This window comes from Eptesicus fuscus, chromosome 1 (genome assembly GCF_027574615.1).
Source record: "Eptesicus fuscus isolate TK198812 chromosome 1, DD_ASM_mEF_20220401, whole genome shotgun sequence".
Lineage (NCBI taxonomy): Eukaryota > Metazoa > Chordata > Mammalia > Chiroptera > Vespertilionidae > Eptesicus > Eptesicus fuscus.
In genome coordinates, this window is record NC_072473.1 from 124,154,259 (window position 1) to 124,181,261 (window position 27,003).

Below are 27,003 nucleotides of genomic sequence, written 5' to 3' on the forward strand. Positions count from 1 at the left end.
AGGGTTGTTTGGAAAGAGGTACACCACTGTAAAAAGAATTCTATAAAAAGTTCTACCCAGCCAGCATGGCTCAATGGTTGAGCGTCAACCTATGACCCAGGAAGTCGTGGTTCCATTCCCAGTCAGGGCACATGCCTGGGTCGCGGGCTCGATCCCCAATGTGGGGCATGTAGGAGGCAACAGCTGATCAATGATTCTCTCTCATCATTGATGTTTCTATCTCTCCCTGTCCCATCCTCTCTGAAATCAATAAAATATATACTAGAGGCCCGGTGCATGAAATTTGTGCACTGGGGAGGGAGTCCCTCAGCCTGGCCTGCGCCCTCTCGCCATCTGGGACCCATTGGGGATCAAGCCTAAGCCGGCAGTAGTACCTCCCTCTCGCAATCCGGGATCCCTCACTCCTTACCACCTGCCTGCTTGCTCCTTACCACTTGGCTTGCAGCTCCTTAGCAGCAGACTCCTTACCGCTCAGCTTGCCAGCCATGAGCCTAGCTTCTGAGTGGCGCTCCCCCTGTGGGAGGCACTGACCACCAGGGAGCAGCTCCTGAGTTGAGCATCTGCCCCCTGGTGGCCAGTGTGTGTCATAGCGACCAGTCGTTCTGGTCATTCCTCCATAATGGTCACTTAGGCTTTTATTATATAGGTGTGTGTGTGTGTGTGTGTGTGTGTGTGTGTGTGTGTGTTTAAGAATGAAGTTCTGATCCATGCTACAACATGGGTGAACTGCAAAAACATGATGCTGATTGAGTGGGAGGAGCCAGTCACAAAAGACACCGACCATATGAGTCCATTCATATGAAATATCCAGAATAGGCAAACCCACAGAGACAGAAAGGGGATCGGTGGCTGGCAGGGGCCTGAGAGGAGAGGAATGGAGAATGACTGCTAATAGGTACAAGGTTTCCTTTTGGGGTGATGAAAATATTCTGGAACAACAGAGGTGATGGTTGCACAATATTGTGAATGCACTAAATGCCACTGAATTGTGCACTTTGGAAGGAACAATTTTGTGTTGTGTGAATGTCACCTCAAAAAATAGATTATATATTGATTGATGATAGAGGATAGATTGATACATGATAGACAGGAGAGAGAGGGGCATAGATGAGTGAACACACCACCTAAAGCAACCCAGACAAGACGTGCTGAGGCCTGAAATCCTGGACAGATTAAAGAGAGATTAGAAGAAAGTCAACAGGCATGGGGGAGGGGGCAGGTCAGGCACTGGGGACAGGGAAGGGGAAAGTCAAGAGGACTCCTAGGTTCTGGCTTGGGTGGCCTGGTGGGTGACAGCACCCTTCACTGAGAGAGGGTCAGGTTGGAGAGTAGCTGTCACCCAGTTAGCACTTGCTGGGCCTGCGCCTGCAGCCCCCTGGGCAATGATGAGTAGGCAGTGGCCAGGGGAGTTTGCAGCTTGGGTGAACTCTAGCCTTGAGATCCTCCGAGGCATCCAGGCATCTGCAGGAAGGTATTGGTTGAAGATCTGCATAGACAGCCTGGGGAAAGGGGGCTTGGTCTCATGGGGGGTGGGGAATGTGAGATAGACTGCATTTTATCCAAGTTTTGAGGTTAGGATTCGTTCCTGATTCCAGGGAAGTAGTAAATGAAAAGGTGGAGAGTTGTTGCCCAGCTCAGTGGTTGAGCATCAACTTATGACCCAGGAGGTCACGGTTCAATTCCCAGTCAGGCACATGCCTGGGTTGTGGGCTCAATCCCCAGTCTGGGGTGTGCAGGAGGCAGCCGATCAATGATTCTCTCTCATCACTGATGTTTCTCTCCCTCTCCCTCTCCCTTCCTCTCTGAAATCAATTTTTTCTAAAATTTTAAAGAAGGTGGGGAGTTGTTGAGTTGTTCCTCCATCTCTTGCCAAGATTGTGTAAGTCATCCCTACCTGAACATAAATCCTTAAAAAAAAACTTAAATAGCTAGAATGGTTCTGTGGTCTGCCACCAAATCCTAATTGATATGGATGGGAAGAGACAACCCAGCAAATACCATCCTAAAGGAAGTTAGTGAAGAGAAATTAATATCAGACAAAGTAGACCTCAGGGCACAAATATTATTAGGAATTAAAGAGGTTGTTGCATAATGATTAAATAAATAATTCATTTGCAGCCTTAACCATTGTGAATGTGTGCATACCTGCCTAATGACAGAGCCTCGAATGTATATCAAACAAAAAAGGAAAAATTTATAAATCAGTACATTCACCACAATAAATTATACCACCTCTCACTACAATTGGCAGCTCAAACAGACAAAACTAGTACGGATATAGGGGGAGGGAATGAACAAACTTGATGAATGGGCTTTCCAAAACTAGAGACTACACATTCTTATCAGTTCACCTCGAACATTTACTATAACTCACCATGTCCTGAGCCACAAAACAAATCTCAATAAATACTGAAAGAATTGGTATTGTCCAGATCATGTTTCCAAGCTGCAATAGGATAATCTCATAAATTGGTAACAATACTAAAATTAAGTCCTCCTAAATGTTTGGAAATTTAAATGTACATGGAAATCTAAACACAGAACTGAACAACAATGAAAAAAACTACACATGAAAACTCATGGGATGTAGCCCTAGCAGTACTTAGGAGGAAATGTATAGCCTTAAAATGAGTAAGAGGAGCACCAACTCAGGAAGTGAGAAAAACCACAATAGAATAATCCTAAAGAAAGTAGAAGGAAGGACTCACACTTCCTGATTTCAAAACATATTACAAAACTATAGGAATTAAAACAGTGTGGTACTGGCATGAAGACAGACAAATAGACCAATGTGACGGAATAGAACCCAGAAAGAAATCCTCACCCGTATATAGTCAACTATGGTGCCAAGACCATTCTTCAACAATGGTGCCAAGATCTTCAACAATGGCGCCAAGACCATTCAATAGAGAGAAGACAGTGTCTTCAATAAATGGTGGTGGGAAAACTGAATAATCACATGCAAAAGAATGATGTTTGAGCCTGGCTGGTGTGGCTCAGTGGTTGAGCGTTGACCTATGAACCAGGAGGTCACAGCTCGATTCCTGGTAAGGGCACATGCCTAGGTTGTGGGCTCGATCCCCAGTGTAGGGCATGCAGGAGGCAGCTGATCAATGATTCTCTAATCATTGATGTTTCTGTCTCTCTATCCCTCTCCTTTCCTCTCTGAAATCAATAAAAATATATTTATTTTAAAAATTATGTAAGTAAAAAAACAAAAAGAATTCACAAAGGGAATCCAGAAAGAATTATTAGACTTAATATAGGAGTTTACAAGGCTGTTTGATACAAAATCCATACACAAAAATTGTGTTTCTATATACCAGCAACACAATCAGAAAGTGAATTTAAAAGAAAATAGCATTTATAATGGCACAAAAAAACCAAGTCTCTAGTAATAAATCTAACAAATGATGTTCAGGTCCTTTCAGGGGAAATGTATTGAAAGGATCTTAATAACTAGAGAGATGTACTATGCTCATACAGGGGGAAACTCAGTATTTTAGAGATAGTCTCCAAAGTGATTCAAAATTCAAAAAAATCCCACCGGAGTTTTCCCTGGAACTTGACAATCTGTTCCTTAAACTTCTAAGGGAAACTAGAGGTCCTAGAATAAATGAGATAATTGTGAAAGATGAGGAGGAGAAGGAAGAGGAGTAACAAATGAAGGAGGAGCACAAGGAAGAGAAAAAGAGAAAGAGAATAAAAAAGAAGAGACTCCCAAGAATGAAGACTTGTTTAAAGCTCTAGTAAGTACAATAGGGTAGGTAAGTACACCCAATGGACAGAAGAAGCCATGCTCACATAGACATGGGACGTGACATATGACCAAGGGCTCACCACACATTTGTGCAGAAGCATGGGCTGACTAATGGGGTATGGACAATAGACACCCATATGGAAAAATATAAAACATGATCCTTACCTCACACCATATACAAACAAACCCATTCTACAGATTAAGGTCCTGAATATGAAAACCTAGAAACATATTTGGAAGAGAAACACATGCCTGACTGGTTTGGCTGAGTGGATGGAGTGTTGGCCTGCGGACTGAAAGGTTCCAGGTTTGATTCCGGTCAAGGGCATGTACCTTGGTTGTGGGCACATCCCCAGTAGGGGGTGTGCAGGAGGCAGCTGATTGATGTTTCTCTCTCATTGATGTTTCTATCTCTCTATTCCTTTCTTAAAAAAAAAAATCAATAAAATATATATTTTTTAAAAATAAAGAAAAGAAAAGAAACACATGAGGAAATCTCTATGCTCTTGGGTAGGGGAGGATTTCTTAAACAAGACAAAAATAACAAACCATAAAATAGAAGATCAATAAATGTAATTATATTCAAATTAATACTTCTTCATCTAACGATGCTATAGGCAAACTGAGAAGACAAGTACTGGGCAGGGAGAAGACATAACAGACCAAGGACTGGTATCTAGAATATGTGAAGACTCTCTCAAAATACTAAGGAAAAGACAATTCATATAGAAAAATTGACAAAGATGTGATCAGGCATTTTGCAGAAGAGGAAACGCAAAGAAGCTCAATATTACTAGTACTCAGGGAATGCCAATTAAAAGCCCAGCAAGCCCTGGCCAGTGTGCTCGCTCAGTGGTTAGAGCATCGGCCCACCCACCAAAGGGTTTCAGGTTCAATTCCCAGTCAATAGCACACATACCAGGTTCATTCCCCGCCAGGTACATGTGGAAGGCAACCAGTCAATGAATCTCACATCAATGTTTCTCTCTCTCTCTCTCTCTCTCTCTCTCTCTCTCTCTCTCCTCTCCCTCCCTCCCTTCCACTCTCTGAAAAGCAATAGACAAAATATCCTCAGGTGAGGATTAATAACAACAACAACAAAAACCTGCAAAAAATAAGAAGCAAGGCATAACCACTTCACACGCCTCATATTGACACTAAGTACTAAGTACTAGGTAAAAGTACTAAGTACAGGGTTGGTAAAGTGTGAAGAAAAAGAAATGCACCAGATAAGTCCAAGTTCTCCCTGATTTGCTGACCTCTGCACCCTCAAAGCCTACCCGACTAACCTTGTGATCCAGGAAGAGGGAAACACCCATGGGCATGTCACCTGCAGACAGCCTCAGCAGTCCCTATCTCTCCTCCTTCCAAAGCCTGCCACGTTCATGGTCTAGGGCCACGTGGCCTCATGGTTAAGTGCAGGGGCCCTGTAGTTGACTCTTAGCCTTGCCACTTACTAGCTGTGTAACCTTTTTATTTATTTATTTTTAAATATATTTTATTGATTTTTTTACAGAGAGGAAGGGAGAGGAAAAAAGAGTTAGAAACATTGATGAGAGAGAAACATCCATCAGCTGCCTCCTGCACACCTCCTACTGGGGATGTGCCCACAACCAAGGTGCATGCCCTTGGCTGGAATCGAACCTGGGACCCTTCAGTCTGAGGCTGACGCTCTATCCATTGAGCCAAACCAGCTAAGGCTTTAATATATATATATATATATATATATATATATATATATATATATATATATATATATATATATTGATTTCAGAGAGGAAGGGGGAGGGAAAGAGAGAGAAAAAATACATCAATGATGAGAAAGAATCATCGATCGGCTGCCTCCTGCACACTCCACACTAGGGGTCAAGCCGCCAACCCGGGCATGTGCCTTGACTGGGAATCGAACCGTGATCTCCTGGTTCATAGGTCGATGCTCAACCACTAAGTTATACCAGCTGGGGCTAGCTGTGCAACCTTGTGTAAGTTTCTTAACCTCTTATGGCTCAGTTTCCTCTCCTGTGAACTGGGGGAAATAGCTATACCCCCCTTCTGGGGCCAGGAGAAGGACTGAATGAGTTAATATACCTGGAACACTTAGCCCAGTGGTTCCCATCCTTTCTTTGGCCATGCCCCACCTAAGCATCTCTGAAATCCTGATGCCCCCCTGTGACATATAATTCTTATTATTCAAAAAGTGAACTCCTATTCACGTGGAAGAAGCCTAAAAGGCCATTCACTTGGTCTAAACAAGCTTCCAAAGAACATGGCATCCATGAGAGAGAAAAACAAAAGAATGAAAGGACAGTTGAAGTACTGAGGAAGAAATCACTAAGAAATTGTTTTTTAAAATGATAATAATAATATGAAGTGATATGAAAAAATAGCAAATAGTTTCAAAACATATAATAGAGAACTGAAATACATAAATATGTCACTATATATTTATACACTGAGTGGCCAGATTATTATGATCTCTGAACGCATAATAATCTGACCACTCAGTGTATATCCTATATAATAAAAGGCTAATATGCAAATTGTCCCATCGACCAGGAGTTCGACCAGCAGGCAGGCTGGCCAACCGCCCATGTCCCCTCCCCCTGGCCAGGCTGGCCGGACCCCACCCATGCACAAATTCATGCACCAGGCCTCTAATATATATATAACTCTATATATATACTGAGTGGCCAGATTATTATGCATTCAGAGATCATAATAATCTGACCACTCAGTCTATATTGTATATGAGGCCCCTAGAATATGAGGCCCATAGAAACAAAAGAAATACAAAAACTTCACTGTTAATAACTCATTCTTGAATTGCCCCCCCTTAAAACTCAAATTGGCCCTGACTGGTTTGGCTCAGTGGATAGAGCATCGGCCTGCGGACTCAAAGGTCCCAGGTTCAATTCCGGTCAAGGGCATGTACCTTGGTTGCGGGCACATCCCCAGTAGGAGGTGTGCAGGAGGCAGCTGATCAATGTTTCTCATCGATGTTTCTAACTCTCTCTCCCTCTCCCTTCCTCTCTGTAAAAAATCAATAAAATATATATTTTTTAAAAACTCAAATTGCCCCCTTGTGGGGCGTGTGCCCCAAGTTGAGAACCACAGACAGTCCAGCCCCAGACCTCCTAAGGAGGGCCATAGTCACAGCACTGGTTTAAGGTTCGCTTAAACCTCACTTCCTCTTCCTGAGACCCTGAGTGCCTGTAATTGTGACTTCTCCTCCCTGTGCCTCAAGATGCCCTCCACAGATGGGCTTTTCTGGCTGTGGGGCCTTAACTGTTGGCAAGTAGTTCTGCCTGAGACCCAGAAAACACTTGAGCATGTGGAAGTGCGCTTTGTCTCTGAACGGTGCCAATGCCAGGCTCGAGCCTGGCACCCAGAAGGCACTTCCTGGAAGGCTATGGAATGCTCCTCTGACAACTCAGTGGGAGGGTACTACCCAGTTCTCACCTGCTCCAGCCAGGTGCCCACAGCCTGCCCTCTGCCATGCCTATCAAGGCCAGCAGAGGGCAGCAGCAACCGCCCTGTGCTGTTGGGCAAAGGGGTGGATGGGGAGGGGCTGGGCTGCCTCATCCGCCAGGATGAGCCCGGTTGGGCACGATTGCATTGTGGGGAGGGAGGCCGGGGCTCCACGGAGACGCACTCTGGCACCAGCTGCTCCTCAGCCCCTGCCCGCGGCCCACCCAGGTAGGCAAGAACCAGGGCTGGTGAGAGCAAGGGGTGCAGGGGCCTCTGGATTGGGGAGCACCACCTCGGGCTGTGCTGGGACCTGAGAGAAGCAAGGGGTCCACAGGGACAACTAAACTCTCATCCGGGAAAGGCCTTCAGGGGCCAGCCCCGTGATGGTACCTCCTGATGCCTAAGGGGCACAGCGCCCCACTGGGAAGTAGGACCCCGAACTTCTGCCCCCAAATGGAAGAGCTGGCGCTGCCAAGGGCAGGGCACAGGGTAGGGAGGTGGCCCGCCTGGCTCCCTGCCCCCACAGCCACCCAACTGGCCCAGCCAGGTGGCGGCAAACCTGTTGCTGCCACCTTGCCCAAAGCCTGCTGCTGCAGCGCACCGTGGCGAAGGTAGGGTCTCCAATCTCTGCACCCTTGCCCCTGCGCCCTCGGGCACAGCCCTAGCTCTGCGGGCTTGGTGTGCACACGGTGCCCTGTGAGGGTGGCAAGGCAGCCAGCTGCCAATGGACACTCCTTTCCCCGCCCCATGCACGGAGGGGGATGTAGGCCCTTCCTGGGATGGTGTTTCCTTGGGGGAGGGGCAGGGGCACTGCCAGCGACCGGTTGCCATGCCTGAAGCTCAGGGTTGAGTTTCTGCTGGCCGTGCCCCCCACCCCTTCCCGTGCATCCTCTGCTGGCGCTGTGCACCACCACCAGGATGTACCTGGCACGACTTTGCCGGTCCCCCGAGGTGGGGCTGGATGGGCCAGTTCTTCTTCTGGGCCAAAGGGGTGGGGGTGTTGGGGGAGAAAGTGTCCTGGACGCCTTGCCTTTGTCAGCGTCTCCCCTGCCCCCAGTCCGGACAAAGGCAGGCATTGAGGGCCAGGGCTGGCACTCCAGCCAGGCACCAAGGCTACTAAGGCTGAGTCTGGCATTGCGGGGACTGAGCGCCCTGACCCTCCCGTGGGGGCTCCGGGGCCTCCCCTGAGCCGTTCACAAGGAGGAGCTCGCTGGCTGACACCACAGGGGTGGGGCCGGCTGTGTGGCTCTCAGTTTTCTGACTGGAGGAAACCCTGTCCCTTTGTCCCCAGATCCCAGGGGGTGTCTCTCTGAGGGTGGGGAGTGGCAGGGAGCCCCCTGGCCAGAACAGCCGGGGTGGGGTGCGGGGAGAGCACCAGATAGTGGGTCCCTGGCCTCTGGACAGAGGGGACATTGTTGAGGTGGAGGCAGGGCTCCCTCGGCCCGGCCACTATTGACAAAGCTGCCAGCTGTGGTGGAGCCTGGCCACTAGGCCCTTGCCCCCCCCCCCCCCCAAACCTCCCTCCTCCCCCAGGGCCAGTGTGAATGGGGCCAAGCCTCAACTGTCTCCCTCCCACTCAGGGCAATGCCCCCCACAGCAGTCTTGTGCCTGTCACCACTGCCCTGGGGCAGCTGAAGTGAGGAGATGTGCTTTCCGCTGCTGCTCCCCTTCTCAACCGTGAGTGCCCAGGTCCCCAGCCCCCAGAGATGTCCCTGGGAGGGGTGGGCCAGCTAAAACAGCACCGGGGAGCCTGGGTGTGGGGCTCCGATGTGCTGCGCCTCCTGGCCACAGTCCCTCTAGCCCATCACCCACAGGCCACGGACGCCACCGCTGATATCCCAGGTCTAGAGGAAACGGCCCTGCCTTTCAGCCAGGCCTGACCTTCCTGTCTGTGTGAGCGAGATAAAGAGCTCTGACGCAGCCACATGCCTGCGAGCCCGGGCGTGCGTCTCTGCTGGCGTCTCTGCTGGCGGGCATGGGACACTGAGCAACTGTGGGCCTGCCCCTGGCGCGCTCACATGCACAGTTATGCGGGATCCGGGCTCAGCTTGCCAGCCAGCTCTGTCCCCTTCTCTGTGGCTCTGGGCTTGGGGTCAGGAGGAGGGTGGAGCGAGAGTCCGCCAAGGCCCACAGGCTCTGCCCTGTTGGCATCTCTCTCTCTCTGTGTCTCTCTTGCCTGGTCACCGAGGCAGCCGCTGGGGCTGTTGGGCAGGGGGGGGCTGCTGCTCATGGCCCCCCGCCGGGAGGCAGGGATCAGGCTCCCGCCCCCAGCAGGCCCGTGGGAGCTACCTCCAGTCTGGGGTCCAAATGGCTCCAAATGGGTGAGGAGCTGCGCCTATGGCTTCTCTGTGTGGAGCTCCCTTCAAGCTCTTCGGCCTTCCTCCCCTCTGCCCTCTCCTCACTCAAGCTCTCTTCCTGGCTGTCTTCTTCTCACTCCCCCCTTTTCTCTGTCCACATCCACACTCGGGGTGCCAGGCCCCAATGGACCCTGGCCGCTGGGGCCCACGAAGCAGGGGACAGACCTCCTGTACCCATGTTGTTTCTTGGTGACCTCCCCTCACCTCCCCCAGGCCCAGCTCCCCCCAACCTCTGCTCTGACCACCCCCTAGCCCTCTGTGGCATGACCCTGTTCTCATTGGCCCTGGCTTGCCCCCCCGGCCCCCCTCCTTGCCATCTTTGGGGAGAGCTGGAGTGGTGTCTCGGCCTGCATTCCTCCGACTGCCTCAGTTTCTCCCTAGCTCATTCTCTTCTCTCCAACACTCCCTCTCCACGCTGGTGAAGGTTCCTCTTTGCCACTGACCCAGGGCCAGTTTCCTATGGCTGATGGGGTCTCCCTGTTCTCGCCAACCCTCCCAGCTCTTGCCCCCATGCCACCTCTCTTGTCCGGGCGGCGGGCACAGGATCCCCCACAATGTGGCTGCCATCCGCCTTCCTTCTCCCACATCCTCTTCTGTCTGTGGGTTCCTGCTCCCTTTCCCCCTCTTCCAGGTGCTCCCATACCTCTGCCTCCTGCTTCTCTCCCCATCACCACCCCCTCTGCCCTGCCCTCCTCTCCATGGCCTTTCCTCTCTGTGTCACAGCCCCCTCTGTCACTGTGCCCTATTTGTGTTCTTGTGGCTTTTCAGGATTTGTCCCCATTCAACAATCTAAACACATACATTTAAAGTAGAAGATGAAAGAATTCTTTCCTTGTGACCCCCCCCCCCCATCTCTTGGATACTCTCTTTGTCACTCTTTCTGTTCTCCTCTCTCTGTCCCCTTTCTGGCTCCCTCTGTCTCTGTCTCCATGTCTCTCTCTCTGCTCTCTCTCTCTCTCTTTTAAAATATGTTTTTTATTGATTTCAGAGAGGAAGGGAGAGGGAGAGAGAGATAGAAACATCAATGATGACAGAGCATCATGGATCAGCTGCCTCCTGCACGCCCCACACTGGGGATCGAGCCCACAACCCGGGCATGCCCCCTGACCAGGAATCGAACCGTGACCTCCTGGTTCACAGGTCAACACTCAACCACTGAGCCACACCAGCTGGGCTGTCTCTTCTTTTTTGCTTCCCTCTGCTCTCTTTCTTTGTCCCTGCTTGATGGCTCCCTCTCTCTGCCTCTCTGTGCTTCTCTCCCTCTCTTTTTATCTCTCTTCTCAATTCTTCTCTCCCTCTGGTGCTCTTTCACTACCCCCTCTTCCTCTGTCCCCCTCACCGCCCTGACTCATGCCGGCCAGGGGTGGGGAGGCAGTGCTCCCTCCCACTGGGCCTCAGGTGCTCGGCTCTCCCCCAGGCCCCTGTGATGGCTCCCTGGTCTCCCTTCGGCCCCCACCTCCTGCTCGTGCTGTTGCTGCTGTGCCCACCGCTGCCCCCGACTCAGGCCCATCGCTTCTCCGCGCTCAACACTACCTTCAACCACTTGGCACTGGCGCCCGGCCGGGGCACAGTCTACGTGGGGGCGGTGAACCGCCTCTTCCAGCTCAGCCCGGAATTACAGCTTGAGGCTGTGGCTGTCACCGGCCCCATCTTCGACAGTCCCGACTGCGTGCCTTTCCGTGACCCGGCTGAGTGCCCGCAGGCCCAGCTCACTGATAACGCCAACCAGCTGCTTCTCGTGAGCAGCCGGGCCCGGGAGCTGGTGGCCTGCGGGCAGGTGCGGCAGGGCGTGTGCGAGAAGCGGCGCCTGGAGGACGTGTCTCAGCTTCTGTACCAGGCCGAGGACCCGGGCGATGGGCAGTTTGTGGCCGCCAATGCCCCAGGAGTGGCCACGGTGGGCCTGGTGGTGCCTGCACCAGGCCGGGACCTCCTGCTGGTGGCCAGAGGCCTGGCGGGCAAGCTGTCAGGAGGGGTGCCACCCCTGACTGTCCGCCAGCTGGCTGGGCCGCAGCCCTTCTCCAGCGAGGGCCTGGGCCGCCTCGTGGTGGGAGACTTGTCTGATTACAACAACAGCTACGTGGCGGCCTTTGCCAACGCCCGCTCCGCCTACTTCGTCTTCCGCCGTCGTGGGGCCCGGGCACAGGCCGAATATCGCTCCTATGTTGCCCGAGTCTGCCTGGGGGATGCCAATCTTTACTCCTACGTGGAGGTACCCCTCCACTGCCATGGTCAGGGCCTCATCCAGGCTGCCTTCCTCGCCCCGGGCACCTTGCTGGGGGCCTTTGCCACAGGCCCGAAGGGGACACAGGCGGCCCTGTGCGCCTTCCCCCTGGCAGAGCTGGACGGCAGCATGGAGCAGGCCCGGCGCCTGTGCTACACAGCAGGCGGCCGGGGCCCCAGCGGCACGGAGGAAGCCACCGTGGAGTATGGCGTCACTTCACGCTGCGTCACCCTGCCCCCTGTAAGTGGCTGGGCCCGGGCCCCACACTTGTCCTCTCACCTGAGGCTTTGCCCACTGTCTTTTGGTGGCGGCTCTGGTCTTCTCTCGCTGCCTCATCTGGCCTTGCCTGCCTCGCTGTCCCTGTCCCTCGTGGTCCTGCGGCATCTCTCAGCCCAGGGCAGGAGCTGCCATATGGAGTCCTGAGTCACAGGCAGCTGGACACTCTCATGTGACAATTATCCATGGCCTCTTGGTTAGAGGATGTCACGAAGGGGCTGGCTTGGTCTCCAAGTCTCCTAGCCGGTCTTTCTCCCTCTCTGCGGTGGGTTTGGTCTCACCGCGGGGCTCCCTGGCCCTACCCTCCATCCTGCCTCGCTCTCTTCTCACCGGCCACCTGGCTGATCTCCTCTGACTAGCTCTGGGCCTGGGGGAGTACCTTCTGCCTTTTCTGAGAACTGATTGTGCCCTCCCCGCCTGTCCAGGACTCCCCTGAGTCGTACCCCTGTGGCGATGAGCACACCCCCAGCCCCATCGCTGGCCGCCAGCCCCTGGAGGCCAGGCCTCTGCTGCAGCTCGGGCAGCCCATCAGCGCCATCGCAGCCCTCCAGGCAGATGGGCACATGGTAGCCTTCCTGGGGGACACCCAGGGCCAGCTGCATAAGGTGAGGGCCTGTCATCACCAGCCTCCCGGCCCTGCGGTCTTGACACTGCCGGGCCAGGCCCTGCAGCAGCTCAGGGCAGCCCCAGGTACCCTCCGCCTCAGCTTGTGTCCTGGCTGGCTGGGTGCCACCTGCCTGGCGCCCAGAGACATGACCTAGGATGACGGCCCAGGTGCCTCCTAGGCAACCCCAACTTCTCCAGCCAATAGTGGGAGCGAACAGCCAAGATGGATGAGGGTGGCATGGAGGCAGGGTGGGCAGTGCCTGGCCCTCAGAGCCAGCCTAGCCCCAGAAGTCTCTCCGAGGCAAACTCTTGCCTTCTTGTGACCTGTTTGCCTCCCCACAACTGCCTTCCCGCCCCTGGGGCTCTGCCACTCTAGCTGGGTGATGCGGAATGGAGGATGCAACATGGGCAGAATGGACGCCCATGGGCCTTCCCCATCCTCTGTGGCCTGGGATCCCCAGTCTGGAAAAGAGCACATGCCCTGAACAGTCGACCTGGGGCCATCTGAGAGGGGGCCTTGGCTCAGCGGGCTAGCCCAGCCCTGTCCTTGTCATCCCCCAGGTCTTTCTCAATGGCTCCCAAAGCCAGGTGTATCACTCCCAGCAAGTGGGGCCTCCAGGCTCAGCGATCATCCCCGACCTGCTGGTGGATAACAGCAGCAGCCACCTCTACGTCCTGACTGCCCAGCAGGTGAGGGGTGGCCCAGGGGTCTGGGTACATGAGGCCTGAGTGCCCGCACCCACTGCTTCTGTCCCTACTGCCCGTCCAGGTGGACCGGGTACCCGTGGCCGCCTGCCCCCAGTTCCCCGACTGCACCAGCTGCCTCCAGGCCCGGGACCCGCTGTGTGGCTGGTGCATCCTCCAAGGCAGGTGAGTGCAGCGCCTACGCCCAGGTGTCGGCTGACGGGTGGTGCATGCTGGGAGGCCACACCTGGAAGCAGCTCTGGGCATGCCAGGAGGCCAGTTCGGCTCCCTGTGGTAAAAACTTGGGCCGCGCCCGGCGTGGCTCAGTGTTTGAGCATTGACCAAGGAGATCACAGTTCGATTCCCTGTTAGGGCACATGCCCAGGTTGTGGGCTCGATCCTCAGTGTGGGGCGTGCAGGAGGCAGCTGATTAGTGATTCTCTCTCATCATTGATGTCCCTATCTCTCTCTCCCTCTCCCTTCCTCTTTGAAATGAATAAAAAATATTAAAAATAGCCGAAACCGGTTTGGCTCAGTGGATAGAGCGTCGGCCTGCGGACTCAAAGGTCCCGGGTTCGATTCCGGTCAAGGGCATGTACCTTGGTTGCGGGCACATCCCCAGTAGTGGGTGTGCAGGAGGCAGCTGGTCGATGTTTCTCTCTCATCGATGTTTCTAACTCTCTATCCCTCTCTCTTCCTCTCTGTAAAAAATCAATAAAATGTATTTTAAAAAAAACAAGGGTAGATTAACATGTATGCAAATGTCCTTGTTTAAAAAATATATATATATTAAAAATAAAAAAGACTCAGGCCACTACTGAGTTCCTCCATCCTGTCCCATCCCACCAAACCAGGACTCTGCTCGGCAGCCCCTTCCCACCATGGCCAAACCTGCTCACTTCTAATTCTCCCACCTCTACCCTGGGCCAGGCCTCTGTCACCTCTCCCGGGTGTCCCCTCCAGCCCATGCTCTGCACGGCAGCCCCAGGAATCCCTCCAGCACCCCTAAGTCAGATGCGTGTGCCTTCCTTCTGCAAAATGGCCTCCTCTTACTGTCAAGGCCAAAGCCCATGCATTGACCACCGAGCCCTGGTGCTTAGCTCCTTCCTCTTACGGCGTTCCAGCTGGGCCATCCTTCCAACCCCTTTGCGGCCAGTCATCCAAATAGCCTGAGACCCATGCGGTGACTCAGTGGGCCCCTGCCCGCAGGTGTACCCGCAAGGGCCAATGTGCGAGGGCAGCCCAGCCCAACCAGTGGCTGTGGAGCTATGAGGAAGACAGTCGCTGCCTGCATGTCCAGAGCTTGCTGCCGGCCCACCACCCCCGCCAGGAGCAGGGCCAGGTGAGGCTCCTGTACCACGTGCCTGTGAGGGATGCCCCCAGGCTGCACGCACCACCACCACCACCTGCGTCCTCCTCTCCTGCTGCATCTACTCCCACTCACTGTACTCTAGCTCCATCTCTCTCAGCGAGTTGCCCTCCCCCCCCCCCCCCAAGAAGCCCTTGCCTGCTCTGTTTTCCTTGCACATGCCCCAGGTCACCTTGTCTGTCCCCCGGCTGCCCACCCTGGCTATGGATGAATACTTCCATTGTGCCTTTGGAGACTACGACAGCTTGGCTCAAGTGGAAGGGCCCCACGTGGCCTGTGTCACCCCTCCCCACGACCAGCTGCCACTTAACCCTCCAGGCACAGGTGAGGGGTCCCTGGGCTGGGTGGCCGGGGCAGGAGCTGGAGGGGCAGAGCCACATGACCTATTCTGCTACCACCGTCCCCTCCTAGACCACGTCACCTTGTCCCTGGCCTTGATGTTTGAGGATGTGGCCATCGCTGTCACCAACTTCTCCTTCTATGACTGCAGTGCTGTCCATGCCTTGGAGGTGGCTGCCCCGTGAGTGCTAGGCCTGGCTGCCGGGTAAGCGTGGCGACCCAGATAGTGCCCAGCCTGAGCAGCCCCCTGCCCCTCCAGGTGCCGTGCTTGTGTGAGCAGCCTCTGGCGATGCCACTGGTGCCCCCAGAGCAGCCGCTGTGTGTACGGAGAGCACTGCCCAGAGGGCGAGAGGACCATCTATAGCACCCAGGAGGTAGGTGGGCCCTGCCTGTTGGGCTCCCCTTCGCTGCTCAACCTCCCACCCCCCCTCAGTGGCTGCAGGGCTGTATGTGTGGGCCTCTGCCTTTACTGCCACTGCAGACCCACCTCACCCTGTGCCCTGCCCAGGTCCCTGAACTTCTGAAGGGCTAATGGATCTTCTTTCCCCAGGTGGATGTCCAGATGCGTGGCCCAGGGGTGTGTCCTCAGGTTGAGGGCCTGGCAGGTCCCCTCCTCGTGCCTGTGGGCTGGGAGAGCCGCTTGGCCCTGCGAGTTCGGAACCTTCAGCATTTCCGAGTAAGCCGTCCAGTGGGCAGGGAAGGGGGACAGAGTGGGAGGTGGCTGACCATGTCCAGGGTCCTGACAGTGTCTACCCCCAGGGTCTGCCTGCCTCCTACCACTGCTGGCTGGAGCTGCCCGGAGAACTAAAGAGGCTGCCAGCCTCCCTGGAAGAGACAGCTGGGGATGCGGGCCTCGTCTACTGCCAGGCTCAGCAGGTGAGCAGCCATCCACAGCCTCCTCGCCTGCCATTGGACGCCTTCTGCAGCCCTCCCAGCTGGTCCCATCCCTTCAGAGGCTCACGCTCTACATCCCTTTGTCACGAGGCCTGCTCTGTGTAGCAGGAACACCGTGCCCACAGCCTCCGCCCCAGGCTTGCTGTCTGATGGGAGATGTGGGCACTGAACAATGGCACCCATTCTGGGAGGAGTGTCCCAGAGGAGGCAAGGGTCAGTGGTGTCCTGGGTTGGGCTAGGCATGACCCACCCTCCACCCACAGTTCCACCCCCCCATGGCCCAGCGGGAGCTCCCGGTGCCCATCTACGTCACCCGGGGTGAGGGTCAGCGGCTGGACAATGCCCGTCCTCTTCATGGTGAGTTTGGGGGCGGCAGGGCAGGCCGGGCAGGGTGTGCGGCAAAGGGGAGGCGCCTCAGTGTGCTGCCTGACCTTCCCCAGTGACCCTGTACGACTGTGCCGTGGGCCACCCCGACTGCAGCCACTGCCAGGCAGCCAACGGGAGCCTGGGCTGCCTGTGGTGCAGCCACGGCCAGCCTGCCTGTCTCTATGGGCCACTGTGCCCACCTGGGGCCGTGGAGCTGCTGTGTCCAACACCCACCATCGACATGGTCAGCCCCCCAGCCCCAGCCCTGATCTCCACCCCCAACTCCTCCCCAATGGCCCAGTCCCTCTCCTCCTCCCCCACCCCAGCCCCATCTGCCTTGCCGTGCCCCTCACTGTCCTAGCCTCACCCAGGTCAGAGGAGCTGCCTCCGGCTGACCAGCTGGTCAGGCACGCCCCACTGCAGAGCAGGTGTGGCTTTGGGGATCCCATGGCCACCTTCCTTGCTGCAGATCGAGCCTCTGACTGGCCCCCCTGAGGGCGGCTTGGCCCTCACCATCCTGGGCTCCAATCTGGGCCGAGACTTTGCGGACGTGCAGGACGCCGTGAGCGTGGCCGGCCAGCCCTGCAACCCTGACCCTGCTCTCTACCGCACCTCTGCCCGGTGAGGCCCTCCGGGACTGGCCACCCAGAGATAAGGGAGGCTTGCAGCCAAGAAATGAGGGTCTGGGTCAGATGTGCCAAGGGAGGGGGCAGCTGGCAGTGAGAGGGGTGGAGGGGGTAGGCTTCAGGCAGTGGCTGGTGGGTGGCTCCCAGCTCCCGCCAGGGAAGGGCCCAGCACATAAGGGCCCTGAGCAACTACCGGCCTCTGCTCCCCAGGATTGTGTGTGTGACATCTCCGGCCCCCAAAGGCACCACAGGGCCAATCCAAGTGGCCATTAAGAGTCGGCCACCAGGCATCTCCATCCAACACTTCACCTACCAGGTCAGTGCCCAGCCTGAGTTGGTCTCCATGCAGGGGAAGTAGGAGGGAGGGGCAGAAAGGCAGGGACACCCAGGTGAGGCTTTCAAACTTGACCTCAGCGTAGCCAGGAGTGTTGCTTCATGTCCAGTAGGGAAGCTACATGATCTGAGTGGAGGATAGGCTGGGACAGTGGCGCCACAGTGCAGACACTGCTGGCAGCAGCTGTCCAGGAGGGAGGCGGGCAGCAGAAGCGATAAGAACAGAGGGTGGCCCTGACTGGTTTGGCTCAGTGGATAGAGCGTCGGCCTGCAGACTGAAGGGTCCCGGGTTCGATTCCAGTCAAGGGTGTGTGCCTTGGTTGCAGGCACGTCCCCAGTGGGGTGTGTGCAGGAGGCAGCTGATTGATGTTTCTCTCTCATCGATGTTTCTAACTCTCTATCCTTCTCCCTTCCTCTCCGTAAAAAAAAAATCAATAAAATATGTTAAAAAAAAAAAAAAAAAGAACAGAGTGTGGTGGGCCAGTGTGGGGATCGGAGCTGTTGGGACTTGCTACAGGCCAGGGGGCTAGGGGAGGGGGCAGGGACGCCTTCAAGTGTTAGCCTGAGCCTTAGGCACCTGCTGGGGCCATTTAGGGAGCCAAGAAGCCCAGGGCAGGAGCAGTGAAGGGGCAGGGGCAGGTTAGCACCTGCTTGGCACATGCAGCATCCGAAGGAGGCAGTTGGATCTCAGGATTTACCGCTCAGGGGGGCCCGGGTGGTGCAAGCGATGGCAGAGGAGGCCATCTGGGAGGGGCAGACACAATGAGAGAAGACCCCTCCCTCCCCATGGGGCAAGGCGGCTGAGAGGAGAGTTGTGAGGCTACGGAAGCTGAGCATAGGGCTTCCAGGTGGGTGCTGTCGTCTGTAGCCCAGGAGACAGAGCTGAGATGTGGGCCAGCACCCCACAGCCCAAGAGCTTTGGGGGCTGGAGCTGAGGCAAGGAAGCGCCAGGAAGGGCTGCCATGCCTGCTGGTCTACCATGCCTGCCCCAGCCTGCCCTGTCCCCCAGGATCCCATCCTGCTGAGCCTGAGTCCCCAGAGAGGTCCCCAGGCAGGGGGCACCCAGCTCACCATCCATGGGCAACACCTCCAGACAGGAGGCAACATCAGTGCTTTTGTGGGCAGCCAATCCTGTCCTATGTGAGTATCTCTCTCCTCCCTATTCTGGCCGGTCTGCTGTCAGCTGAGGACATTCCCTGTGGGCCTCAGTGACCCCTTTTGTACAGCACAGGGGGTGGACTCAGGGCTCCCCAAGGCCCCCATGAAAGTTCAAGAGAAGCCTGGCCAGTGTGGCTCAGCGGTTGAGCGTCGACCTATGAACCAGGAGGTCATGGCTGAATCCCCGGTCAGGGCACATGTCCGGGATGCGGGCTCGATCCCCAAGTGGGGGGCGTGCAGGAGGCAGCCGATCCATGACTCTCTCATCACTGATGTTTCTATCACTCTCTCCTTCTCCCTTCCTCTCTGAGATCCACTGAAAAATATATTTAAAAAAAAAGAAAAAAGCCCAAGAGAAATGGTCACTGCGACCACCCTTGGTGGGCTCTGCCCTAGAGGGAGCCAAAGTGGGGCTCTTGTGGGGGTGGCCAGGCTGAAGCTAGAGTCCAAGATGCCAGACCCCCTCCCCCCTGCAGCCAGGAGCCAGTGTGTCCTGAGGCCATTGTGTGCCACACCATGCCCCAGGCCGGCCCAGGAGAGGCTGTGGTCCGCGTGGTCTTTGGCCAGGCCCAGCGCATACTGGGAGCCAGCCCTTTCCGCTACACAGCCAACCCCCAGCTCACGGCGGCAGAGCCCAGCGTCAGCTTCCGAGGGTGAGGACCTGGGCCACCAGGGCGACCTGTGTGTCCTTCCTGGGCGGTCCGGAGGTGGGGAGGCAAGGCTGAGCTGGGCTGCTTGCTGCCCCCACCCCTGCTGACTACTATCCCGGCACAGGGGCGGGCGGCTGATCCGAGTCAGGGGCCAGGATCTAGACGTGGTGCGGCATCCCCTGCTGTCCGTGTGGCTGGAGACCGCGGCGGAGGCGCAGGCTACGGGAGCCCAGCCCCAGGACCTCCGGAGGGGCTGTGGGGCCCCTGCGGAACCCCCGCAGGCTTGTGTCCAGCTTGAGGGGGGTTTGCTGCAGGTGAGCCCCCACCAGCAATCATCATCGGGGCTGCCAGTGGGGCGGTGCCCAGTGAAAGGGGGCAGGGCGGGTCACCCTGTTCCTGGGAGTGAGCGGGGAAGCCCCCAGCTCATCCCACCTCGTCCTGGCCCCACAGTGCTCCACCGTCTGCTCCATCAACTCCTCCAGCCTCCTCCTGTGCCGGAGCCCCGCTGTGCCAGACGGTGCACGCCCCCAGCGCGTCTTCTTCTCCCTAGACAACGTGCGCGTGGACTTTGCCAACGCCAGCGGGGGCCGGGACTTCCTGTACCAGCCCAACCCCCGGCTGGCCCCCCTCAGCCGCAAGGGGCCTGCCCGCCTCAAGCCAGGCAACGTCCTAGACGTGGAGGTGAGGGCTTCTGTTACCGTTGAGGCACAGGGGGGCTGTGGGCAGGGCTGGGCAGCCTGGCTCAGGCCCCTGGTCTGTCTCCCAGGGCGAGGGCCTCAACCTGGGGATCAGCAAGGAGGAGGTGCGCGTGCACATTGGCGATGGCGAGTGCCTGGTCAAGACGCTCACACTCACCCACCTGTACTGTGAGCCACCCCCGCGGGTCCCGCAGGCCGCCAACGGCTCCAGTGCGCTGCCGCAGTTTGTGGTAAGGCTGGGCCCTGGGTGCAGGGGCAGATGGCCAGGGGAGCAATGAAGGCCCACACTCAGGAGCCTGCCTCCCCCCCGCCCCGCCCCCCCCCCCCCCCGTCCCTCCGCCCCCAGGTACAGATGGGCAACCTGCGGCTGGCCCTGGGCCCAGTGCAGTATGAGGCTGAGCCTGCACCGCCTGCCTTCCCCGTGGAAGCTCAGGTCGGCTTGGGCATGGGTGTTGCTGTGCTGACGGCCGCTGTGCTACTCCTGACTCTCATGTACAGGTGAGGACCTCCCCCCCCCCCCATCACCACCCCCTTGTGCACCTGCACGAACTTCCCTCTTCACTTTGGTTTGTTGTTGTTTCGAATATCTTTTTATTGATTTCAGAGAGGAAGAGAGAGGGAGAGAGAGAGAGAGAGAGAGAATCACCAATGATGAGAGAGAATCGTTGATCGGCTGCCTCCTGCACGCCCCACACTGGGGATCGAGCCCGCAACCCGGGCATGCGCCCTGATTGGGAATCATACTGCAACCTCCTGGTTCATAGGTCGGTGTTCAACCACTGAGCCACGCCGGCCAGGCTCCTTCTTCACTTTGGGAAAGGGTGCCCCATGGCAGGCCTCCCAGCAGGCCGCTCTCCGGGCCTGGTGGCCTCTGTGCAGGGAGGCCTGGGTCTGTGGCTAACACCTGGTCTCTGGGCTGCAGGCACAAGAGCAAGCAGGCCCTGCGTGACTACCAGAAGGTTCTGGTGCAGCTGGAGAACCTGGAGATCGGGGTGGGTGACCAGTGCCGCAAGGAATTCACAGGTGAGGAGGGGGCGGTGGGGAGGGGGCAGAGGGCCCGCTCGGGCCTGAGCCCACACCTTGGTGGCTCCCGGTCTGCAGACCTGATGACCGAGATGACTGACCTCAGCAGCGACCTGGAGGCCAGCGGGATCCCCTTCCTGGACTACCGCACCTACACCGAGCGCGTCTTCTTCCCGGGCCACGGCAGCTGCCCGCTGCAGCCCCTGTTCGAAGGGCCTGGGGAAGAGGGCCACCGGGTCCCCGTGCGCCAGGGCCTCACGCAGCTCTCCAATCTGCTCAACAGCAAGCTTTTTCTTCTCACAGTGAGGGCCACGAGGACGGGCCGGGGGGGGGGGGGGGTCTCCTGAGGGGTGGCAGGCTGGGCTGGGTGGCAGGGACAGGCACAACGGTGGAGGTGGGAGGACGCACGGGGTGAGGGGCTTCGCAGAGGGAGCAGCAGCTTCCCTGCCACCACCCAGCTCATCCACACGCTGGAGGAGCAGCCCAGCTTCTCCCAGCGGGACCGCTGCCACGTGGCCTCGCTGCTGTCCCTGGCGCTGCACAGCAAGCTGGAGTACCTGACGGACATCATGAAGACGCTGCTTGGTGACTTAGCCGCCCATTATGTGCACAAGAACCCCAAGCTCATGCTTCGAAGGTTGGCTTTGGCCTGACCTTGGGCCTGGCAGCAGGGATGGTGGCTCCCCCCTCCCCTCCCCTCCCCTTCCCCCTCTGCTCTGTCCTGGGGCGGGCGGAGCCAGGAACACCCAGGAGCTGGGCTAGGGCCTAAGCCACTGGTGAGGGTGGAGACGACGCGGAGGGTGACAGGCGGAAAAGCTCTGTTGCCTCCAGTTCCACCTGAGCTCAGGGACATGGCCCTGCAGCACCCTCTCTAACCCGAGGCCTGCTCCCTGCAGGACGGAGACCATGGTGGAGAAGCTGCTCACGAACTGGCTGTCCATCTGTCTCTACACCTTCCTCAGGGTGAGGGGCGCCCCGGACTGCACCTTCCCCCCTTGCTCCCTTGAGGGACTGTCGCCTCATTAACCTGCACCCAAATTCCCTCAGGGCCCAATGAGGGGATGGGAAGGGAAGGGCTTTGAACCCCCCCCCGCCTCCCAGGGCTGGATGTGAGGCAGAGGCCAGCTGTCATGATCTGCCCTCACTCTGTGCAGCTGGCTGCTCCTCCCCAACCCCCCACCCCCCAAGCCCTCTGCACTTCCCACAGCCCACTGATGCTGGCCCGTCCTAACTGGTTGCAGGAGGTGGCTGGTGAGCCGCTGTATATGCTCCTCCGGGCCATCCAGTACCAGGTGGATAAGGGTCCTGTGGACGCCGTGACAGGCAAGGCTAAAAGGACCCTGAATGACAGTCACCTGCTTCGGGAGGACATGGACTTCCGGCCCCTAACGTTGATGGTGCTGGTGGGCCCTGGGGCCGGTGGGGCCTCCGGGAGCAGCTCAGCGCAGCACGTGCCCGCCCGGGTGCTCGACACAGACACCATCACTCAGGTCAAGGAGAAGGTGTTGGAGCAAGTCTACAAGGGTACCCCGTTCTCCCAGAGGCCCTCCGTGCACACCCTAGACCTCGGTGAGAGAGCCCGACCGCCCTCCCCTCCTGGGGCACCGGTAGAGGCTCAGCTCTGCCTGGCCCTGAAAGGCAGACTTGGGGGGGGGGGACGGGCTGCAGGCTGATTGGCTTCCCTGGGTCTCCCCCTGGGTCCCCCCAGAGTGGCGCTCGGGCCTGGCTGGTCACCTAACCTTATCGGATGAGGACCTGACCTCAGTGACCCAGAATCACTGGAAGAGACTCAACACCCTCCAGCACTACAAGGTTCGGGGTGGGCACGGGCTGGGGAGCAGGCCTCCTGCCTCTGGATCGGCCAGAGAAGAAGCCCAGCCTCATGCTCCCCTCCCGTCCAGGTCCCAGATGGGGCCACAGTGAGGCTCATCCCCCAGCTGCACAATGGAGGCGCCGTCTCCCAGAGCCTGGCCCAGAGCTGCTCCTCCGGGGAGAGTGAGTCCCGAAACCCAGATGTGTGCGCATCTGTCCCCGGGAGCTTGAGGCGGCCAGGCAGGAGTCCTGGCCATACCGTCACCTGGGGCTCCCCGTGCCTTGCCAGCAGGCCAGCCAAAACTCCAGGCTGAGCAAAGGGCCTGGGGCAGATGAGGGCAGCGGTGTGTCCCAGTCAGGGAGCTCCAGGGCTATGGGGTGTCGGGCTGAACAAGCCCCTGGGGGGCACCCTCCTTTCCATATCATGACCATGGGCTCCTCCCAGCCTCTCCCACCTTGCCAAGTGGGGTGGGCAGCAGGGCATAGGACTGAGGCCGGCACATGCGTGTCCCCAGACATCCCCATGCTGGAGGACGGCGAGGAGAGTGGGGTCCGCCTCTGGCACCTGGTGAAAGGCACCGAGGAGCCAGAAGGGAACAAGGTTCGGCGCAGCAGCCTGCGGGAGCGGGAGCGGGAGCGGGCACGGGCCAAAGCCATCCCGGAAATCTACCTCACCCGCCTGCTCTCCATGAAGGTCAGTGCAGCCGGGAGCTGGGCCCCGGGGGAGCCAAGTGACAGGAAGGCTCACCCAGGGGCCCCTGACTGAGGTGGGGAGCACGCATGCTCCTGAGAGGCTGAGGGGCAGCGCCACGCCCACTGATGGAGCCCGCTCCCCTGCCTTTCCAGGGCACACTGCAGAAGTTCGTGGATGACACCTTCCAGGCCATCCTGAGCGTGAACCGGCCCGTGCCCATCGCTGTCAAGTACCTGTTCGACTTCCTGGATGAGCTGGCAGAGAAGCATGGCATCGAGGACCCAGAGACCTTGCACATCTGGAAGACTAACAGGTACCGTGCCGATGGGCCATGGCATCCCAGAGGGACAAGGACATGGCCATGATGAGGGCAGTGGGACCTGAACAGGAAGCCAGGCTCGATTTCTGGCCACCCCCAGCATGGACTCACGGGACCGCTCCCCAGGGAGCCCAGGGCCGGGCCCAGGCTGGTGCGGTGTGCTGGGCTGGCCACGCCTCACACCCACGGCTGGCCCTGTGTCTCCAGCCTGCTGCTCCGATTCTGGGTGAACACGCTGAAGAACCCACAGCTCATCTTTGACATACGGGTGTCAGACAACGTGGATGCCATTCTTGCCGTCATCGCCCAGACCTTCATCGACTCCTGTACAGTCTCGGAGCACAAAGTGGGCCGGGTGAGAGCAGAGCCAGCCCATGGCGGGTGGGTGCAGAGCCCTGGGTGGGGCTGGGAGGGATGGCGCACAGTGGGGACCAAGGGGAGGGGCATTGGTGGCGCGGTCAGGGTGACAGGGCCAGAGCTTCCCCCACCTCCCCACTCACCGCCCCCCCCCCTCCAATCCGGAGCAGGATTCCCCGGTGAACAAACTGCTCTACGCCCGGGAGATCCCTCGCTACAAGCAGATGGTGGAGAGGTAGGTGTCAGGGTGCACGGCTGGGGGTGGAGGCTGCCTGCCCCTAACTGTGTCCCCTCCTCCAGATACTACTCTGACATTCGCCAGAGCTCTCCGGCAAGCTACCAGGAAATGAATTCAGCTCTGGCCGAGCTCTCGGGGGTGAGGCATGGCCCAGGGACGCACCTCTCCGCGTTTAGGGGACAGGGTGTAGGAGGGAGGCTTGGGGCTGGAGGCCCAGGCTGGGGACTCACACCCTCCCCAATGTGCTGCCCCCCAGAACTACACCTCTGCTCCCCACTGTCTGGAAGCCCTGCAAGAACTCTATAACCACATCCACAGGTATTATGACCAGGTGAGGCCAGGGCGCTGTGGGGGAGGGGCACTCCCCTGGGGGTGGAGGGGGCGGCCAGGCCCACCCCTGCAGGCAGATGGGAGGAAGGGCCCAGGTTGGGAAGGGGCTTGGTTTCTGTTTATTTGTTTGTTTGTTTTTATTGATTTCAGAGAGGGAAAGGGAGAGAGAGAGATAGAAACATTAATGATGAGAGAAAATCATTGATCAGCTGCCTCCTACATGCCCCACCCTGGGGATCCAGCCCACAGCCTGGGCATGTGCCCTGACCAGGAATTTGAACCGTGACCTCCTGGTTCATAGGTCGATGCTCAACCACTGAGCCACGCTGGCCGGGCTGGTTTCGGTTTAGATTCCCCAGGGAGGCCCGGGACAGCCCTGCTGAGATACAAGCAGGGCTGGGTAGCACTGGGTCAGTGGGCAGAGGGCTGGGGGCTCATGAGGGGTGCCCTCCTCTGCCCCGGGCAGATCATCAACGCCCTGGAGGAGGACCCTGTGGGCCAGAAGATGCAGCTGGCCTGCCGCCTGCAGCAGATCGCCGCCCTGGTGGAGAACAAGGTGACTGACCTGTGAGCTCAGGCCACAGTGGGCGCCTGAGGCCCATCAGCTTGGAGGGAAGCCAGCAGGACCCACCACCACAGTGCCTTATGATTCCTGGACCAAGCAGAAGAGGGGCTGCAGAGAGTGGGGGGGGGGGGGGCAGGGGGAGGGTCCCTGCAACCTCTCCTCCCCCACCCTTCCTCCCTGCCCCGGGCTTTTTTCTAATTTATAGCAATCCTTCCCCCTCCTCCTCATTATATTTATTTGCTTGCTGAAAAGTTGCATCTGGAAATAAAATCTTTTTAGAAAAAGCACAGTCCCCAGCCCCTTCCTTCCTCTGGAGTCTACACAGCCCTCTCCTCGGTGCCAAGGCTGTGACTTCCGTTGCCTGAGGAAAAGAGGGGTCATGGGGCATCCCCAGGCCTTGCTCTCCTCCCTCCCTTCACCTCTACTGCCCCCTGCAGGAAAAGTGCCCCTGCCCTCCCACCCCCATCTATGCCCACCCCGCCCTACCGTTCTTTCCTGGCACAGGGACACAGGACCAAGTGTCCCCCATCCTGGGCTAACCATAGTCACTGCTAAGCCCCCGTTTCATTCTGAGTCCTCAACAGTCCCCAGCTGCCGGCTCTACCTTAAAAAAAAAAGTTGGCCAAAACCGGTTTGGCTCAGTGGATGGAGCGTCGGCCTGCGGACTCAAGGGTCCCGGGTTCGATTCCGGTCAAGGGCATGTACCTCGGTTGCGGGCACATCCCCAGTAGGGGGTGTGCAGGAGGCAGCTGATTGATGATTCTCTCTCATCGATGTTTCTGACTCTCTATCCCTCTCTCTTCCTCTCTGTAAAATATCAATACAATATATTAAAAAAAAAGTTGTTTTTTAAAATATATATATCCTATATAATAAAAGCATAGTATGCAAATTGTCCCCTCGACCAGGAGGTCGTCTGGGAGTTCAACCAGGGGGCAGGGCCGGCCGGGGCAAGGGAGGGAGGCCCCAGCTGGCAGCTGGCAGCACTGGCAACCCGACTCCAGAGAGGAAGGAAGAAGGAGAGAGAGATCGAAACATCAATGATGAGAGAGAATCATTGATCAGCTGCCTCCTGCACACCCACACCAGGGGTTGAGCTGGGAACCCAGGCATGTACCCTGACCGGGAATCGAACCGTGACCTCCTGGTTTATAGGTCGATGCTCAACCACTGAGCCACACCGGCCGGGCCGGCTCCACTCTTGCCCCCTCCATTCCATCCTGGGAGCCGCCAGAGTGACCTTTCAAAAGTGCCCATCAGTCTGCCAGAAACCCATAATTGGCCACCCAAGGCCTCCCCTCCTCTCTCCCACCCCAGCCACTCTGTGGCCAGGCCAGCCATGGAGGTCGCCAGCCCAGGAGGTTTCCAGCCCATCCTTTTGCCAGCCTTACCCCAACCAGGCCCTTTGTCACCCTGGAGACTTACCCTTCCACCCCCTTTCTAAGGACCCGATTCTTCTTGGTCCCCTCGGATGCAGCTCCAAGGTCACAAGATCTGCCTCTGACCTGGACATCCCTTTGTCACCAGCCCGCTAGAGCCGTGGGCTTGCTTGCTCCCCACTAGAGGAGGACCCCTGAGGGCAGGGCCAGTGTGGACAGCTCCCTGTGCCTCCCACTCGGGCACATGGCACATGTGGGTGGAGACAATGAGCGGGGCCGGGAATGGCAGGCCTGAAACAGAGCCGGAAGGAGACTGCACAGGGTCTCGGTGCCAGAGGACTGGCTGGACAGGTTCCCAGGCTTCCATTCGGCCGGCACCTCGAGTGGGAGGAACCAGTTAGTTGCCTTCAGCTCATGTCCCTGACTCTTGCCACACCAGGGCCCCCAGTGAGCCACATTCAGGAAAAGGAGGACATGGGGC

At 57.6% G+C, this 27,003-nt stretch overlaps 1 protein-coding gene across 1 annotated transcript; it reads left to right on the plus strand.

Annotated features, from left to right (window-relative positions):
- Window positions 1-10,999: 10,999 nt before the first annotated feature.
- On the plus strand, window positions 11,000-25,260 carry PLXNB3 (plexin B3). Its single transcript, XM_054718271.1, has 34 exons — window positions 11,000-12,046; window positions 12,508-12,687; window positions 13,250-13,378; window positions 13,458-13,558; window positions 14,582-14,714; window positions 14,909-15,065; window positions 15,153-15,261; window positions 15,340-15,454; window positions 15,631-15,756; window positions 15,840-15,956; window positions 16,238-16,331; window positions 16,415-16,584; window positions 16,810-16,961; window positions 17,177-17,282; window positions 18,309-18,439; window positions 18,934-19,110; window positions 19,232-19,421; window positions 19,558-19,788; window positions 19,874-20,035; window positions 20,152-20,303; window positions 20,728-20,828; window positions 20,907-21,130; window positions 21,287-21,465; window positions 21,725-21,791; window positions 22,070-22,397; window positions 22,537-22,640; window positions 22,730-22,823; window positions 23,156-23,334; window positions 23,487-23,647; window positions 23,861-24,008; window positions 24,181-24,245; window positions 24,311-24,386; window positions 24,505-24,579; window positions 25,045-25,260. Exons 1-34 carry the CDS (start codon window positions 11,012-11,014, stop codon window positions 25,147-25,149), a joined length of 5,673 nt encoding a protein of 1,890 aa, XP_054574246.1. The 5' UTR covers window positions 11,000-11,011; the 3' UTR covers window positions 25,150-25,260.
- The last annotated feature ends 1,743 nt before the right edge of the window (window positions 25,261-27,003 follow it).

What these genes read in the sequence shown, in the direction of transcription:
- PLXNB3 (XM_054718271.1), top strand. Translation starts at nt 11,012, where the DNA reads ATGGCTCCCTGGTCTCCCTTCGGCCCCCACCTCCTGCTCGTGCTGTTG. An exon ending in GCTGCGTCACCCTGCCCCCT is followed by an intron (nt 12,047 to 12,507) that starts GTAAGTGGCTGG and finishes CCGCCTGTCCAG; the next exon opens with GACTCCCCTGAGTCGTACCC. An exon ending in CGGAGCACAAAGTGGGCCGG is followed by an intron (nt 24,009 to 24,180) that starts GTGAGAGCAGAG and finishes AATCCGGAGCAG; the next exon opens with GATTCCCCGGTGAACAAACT.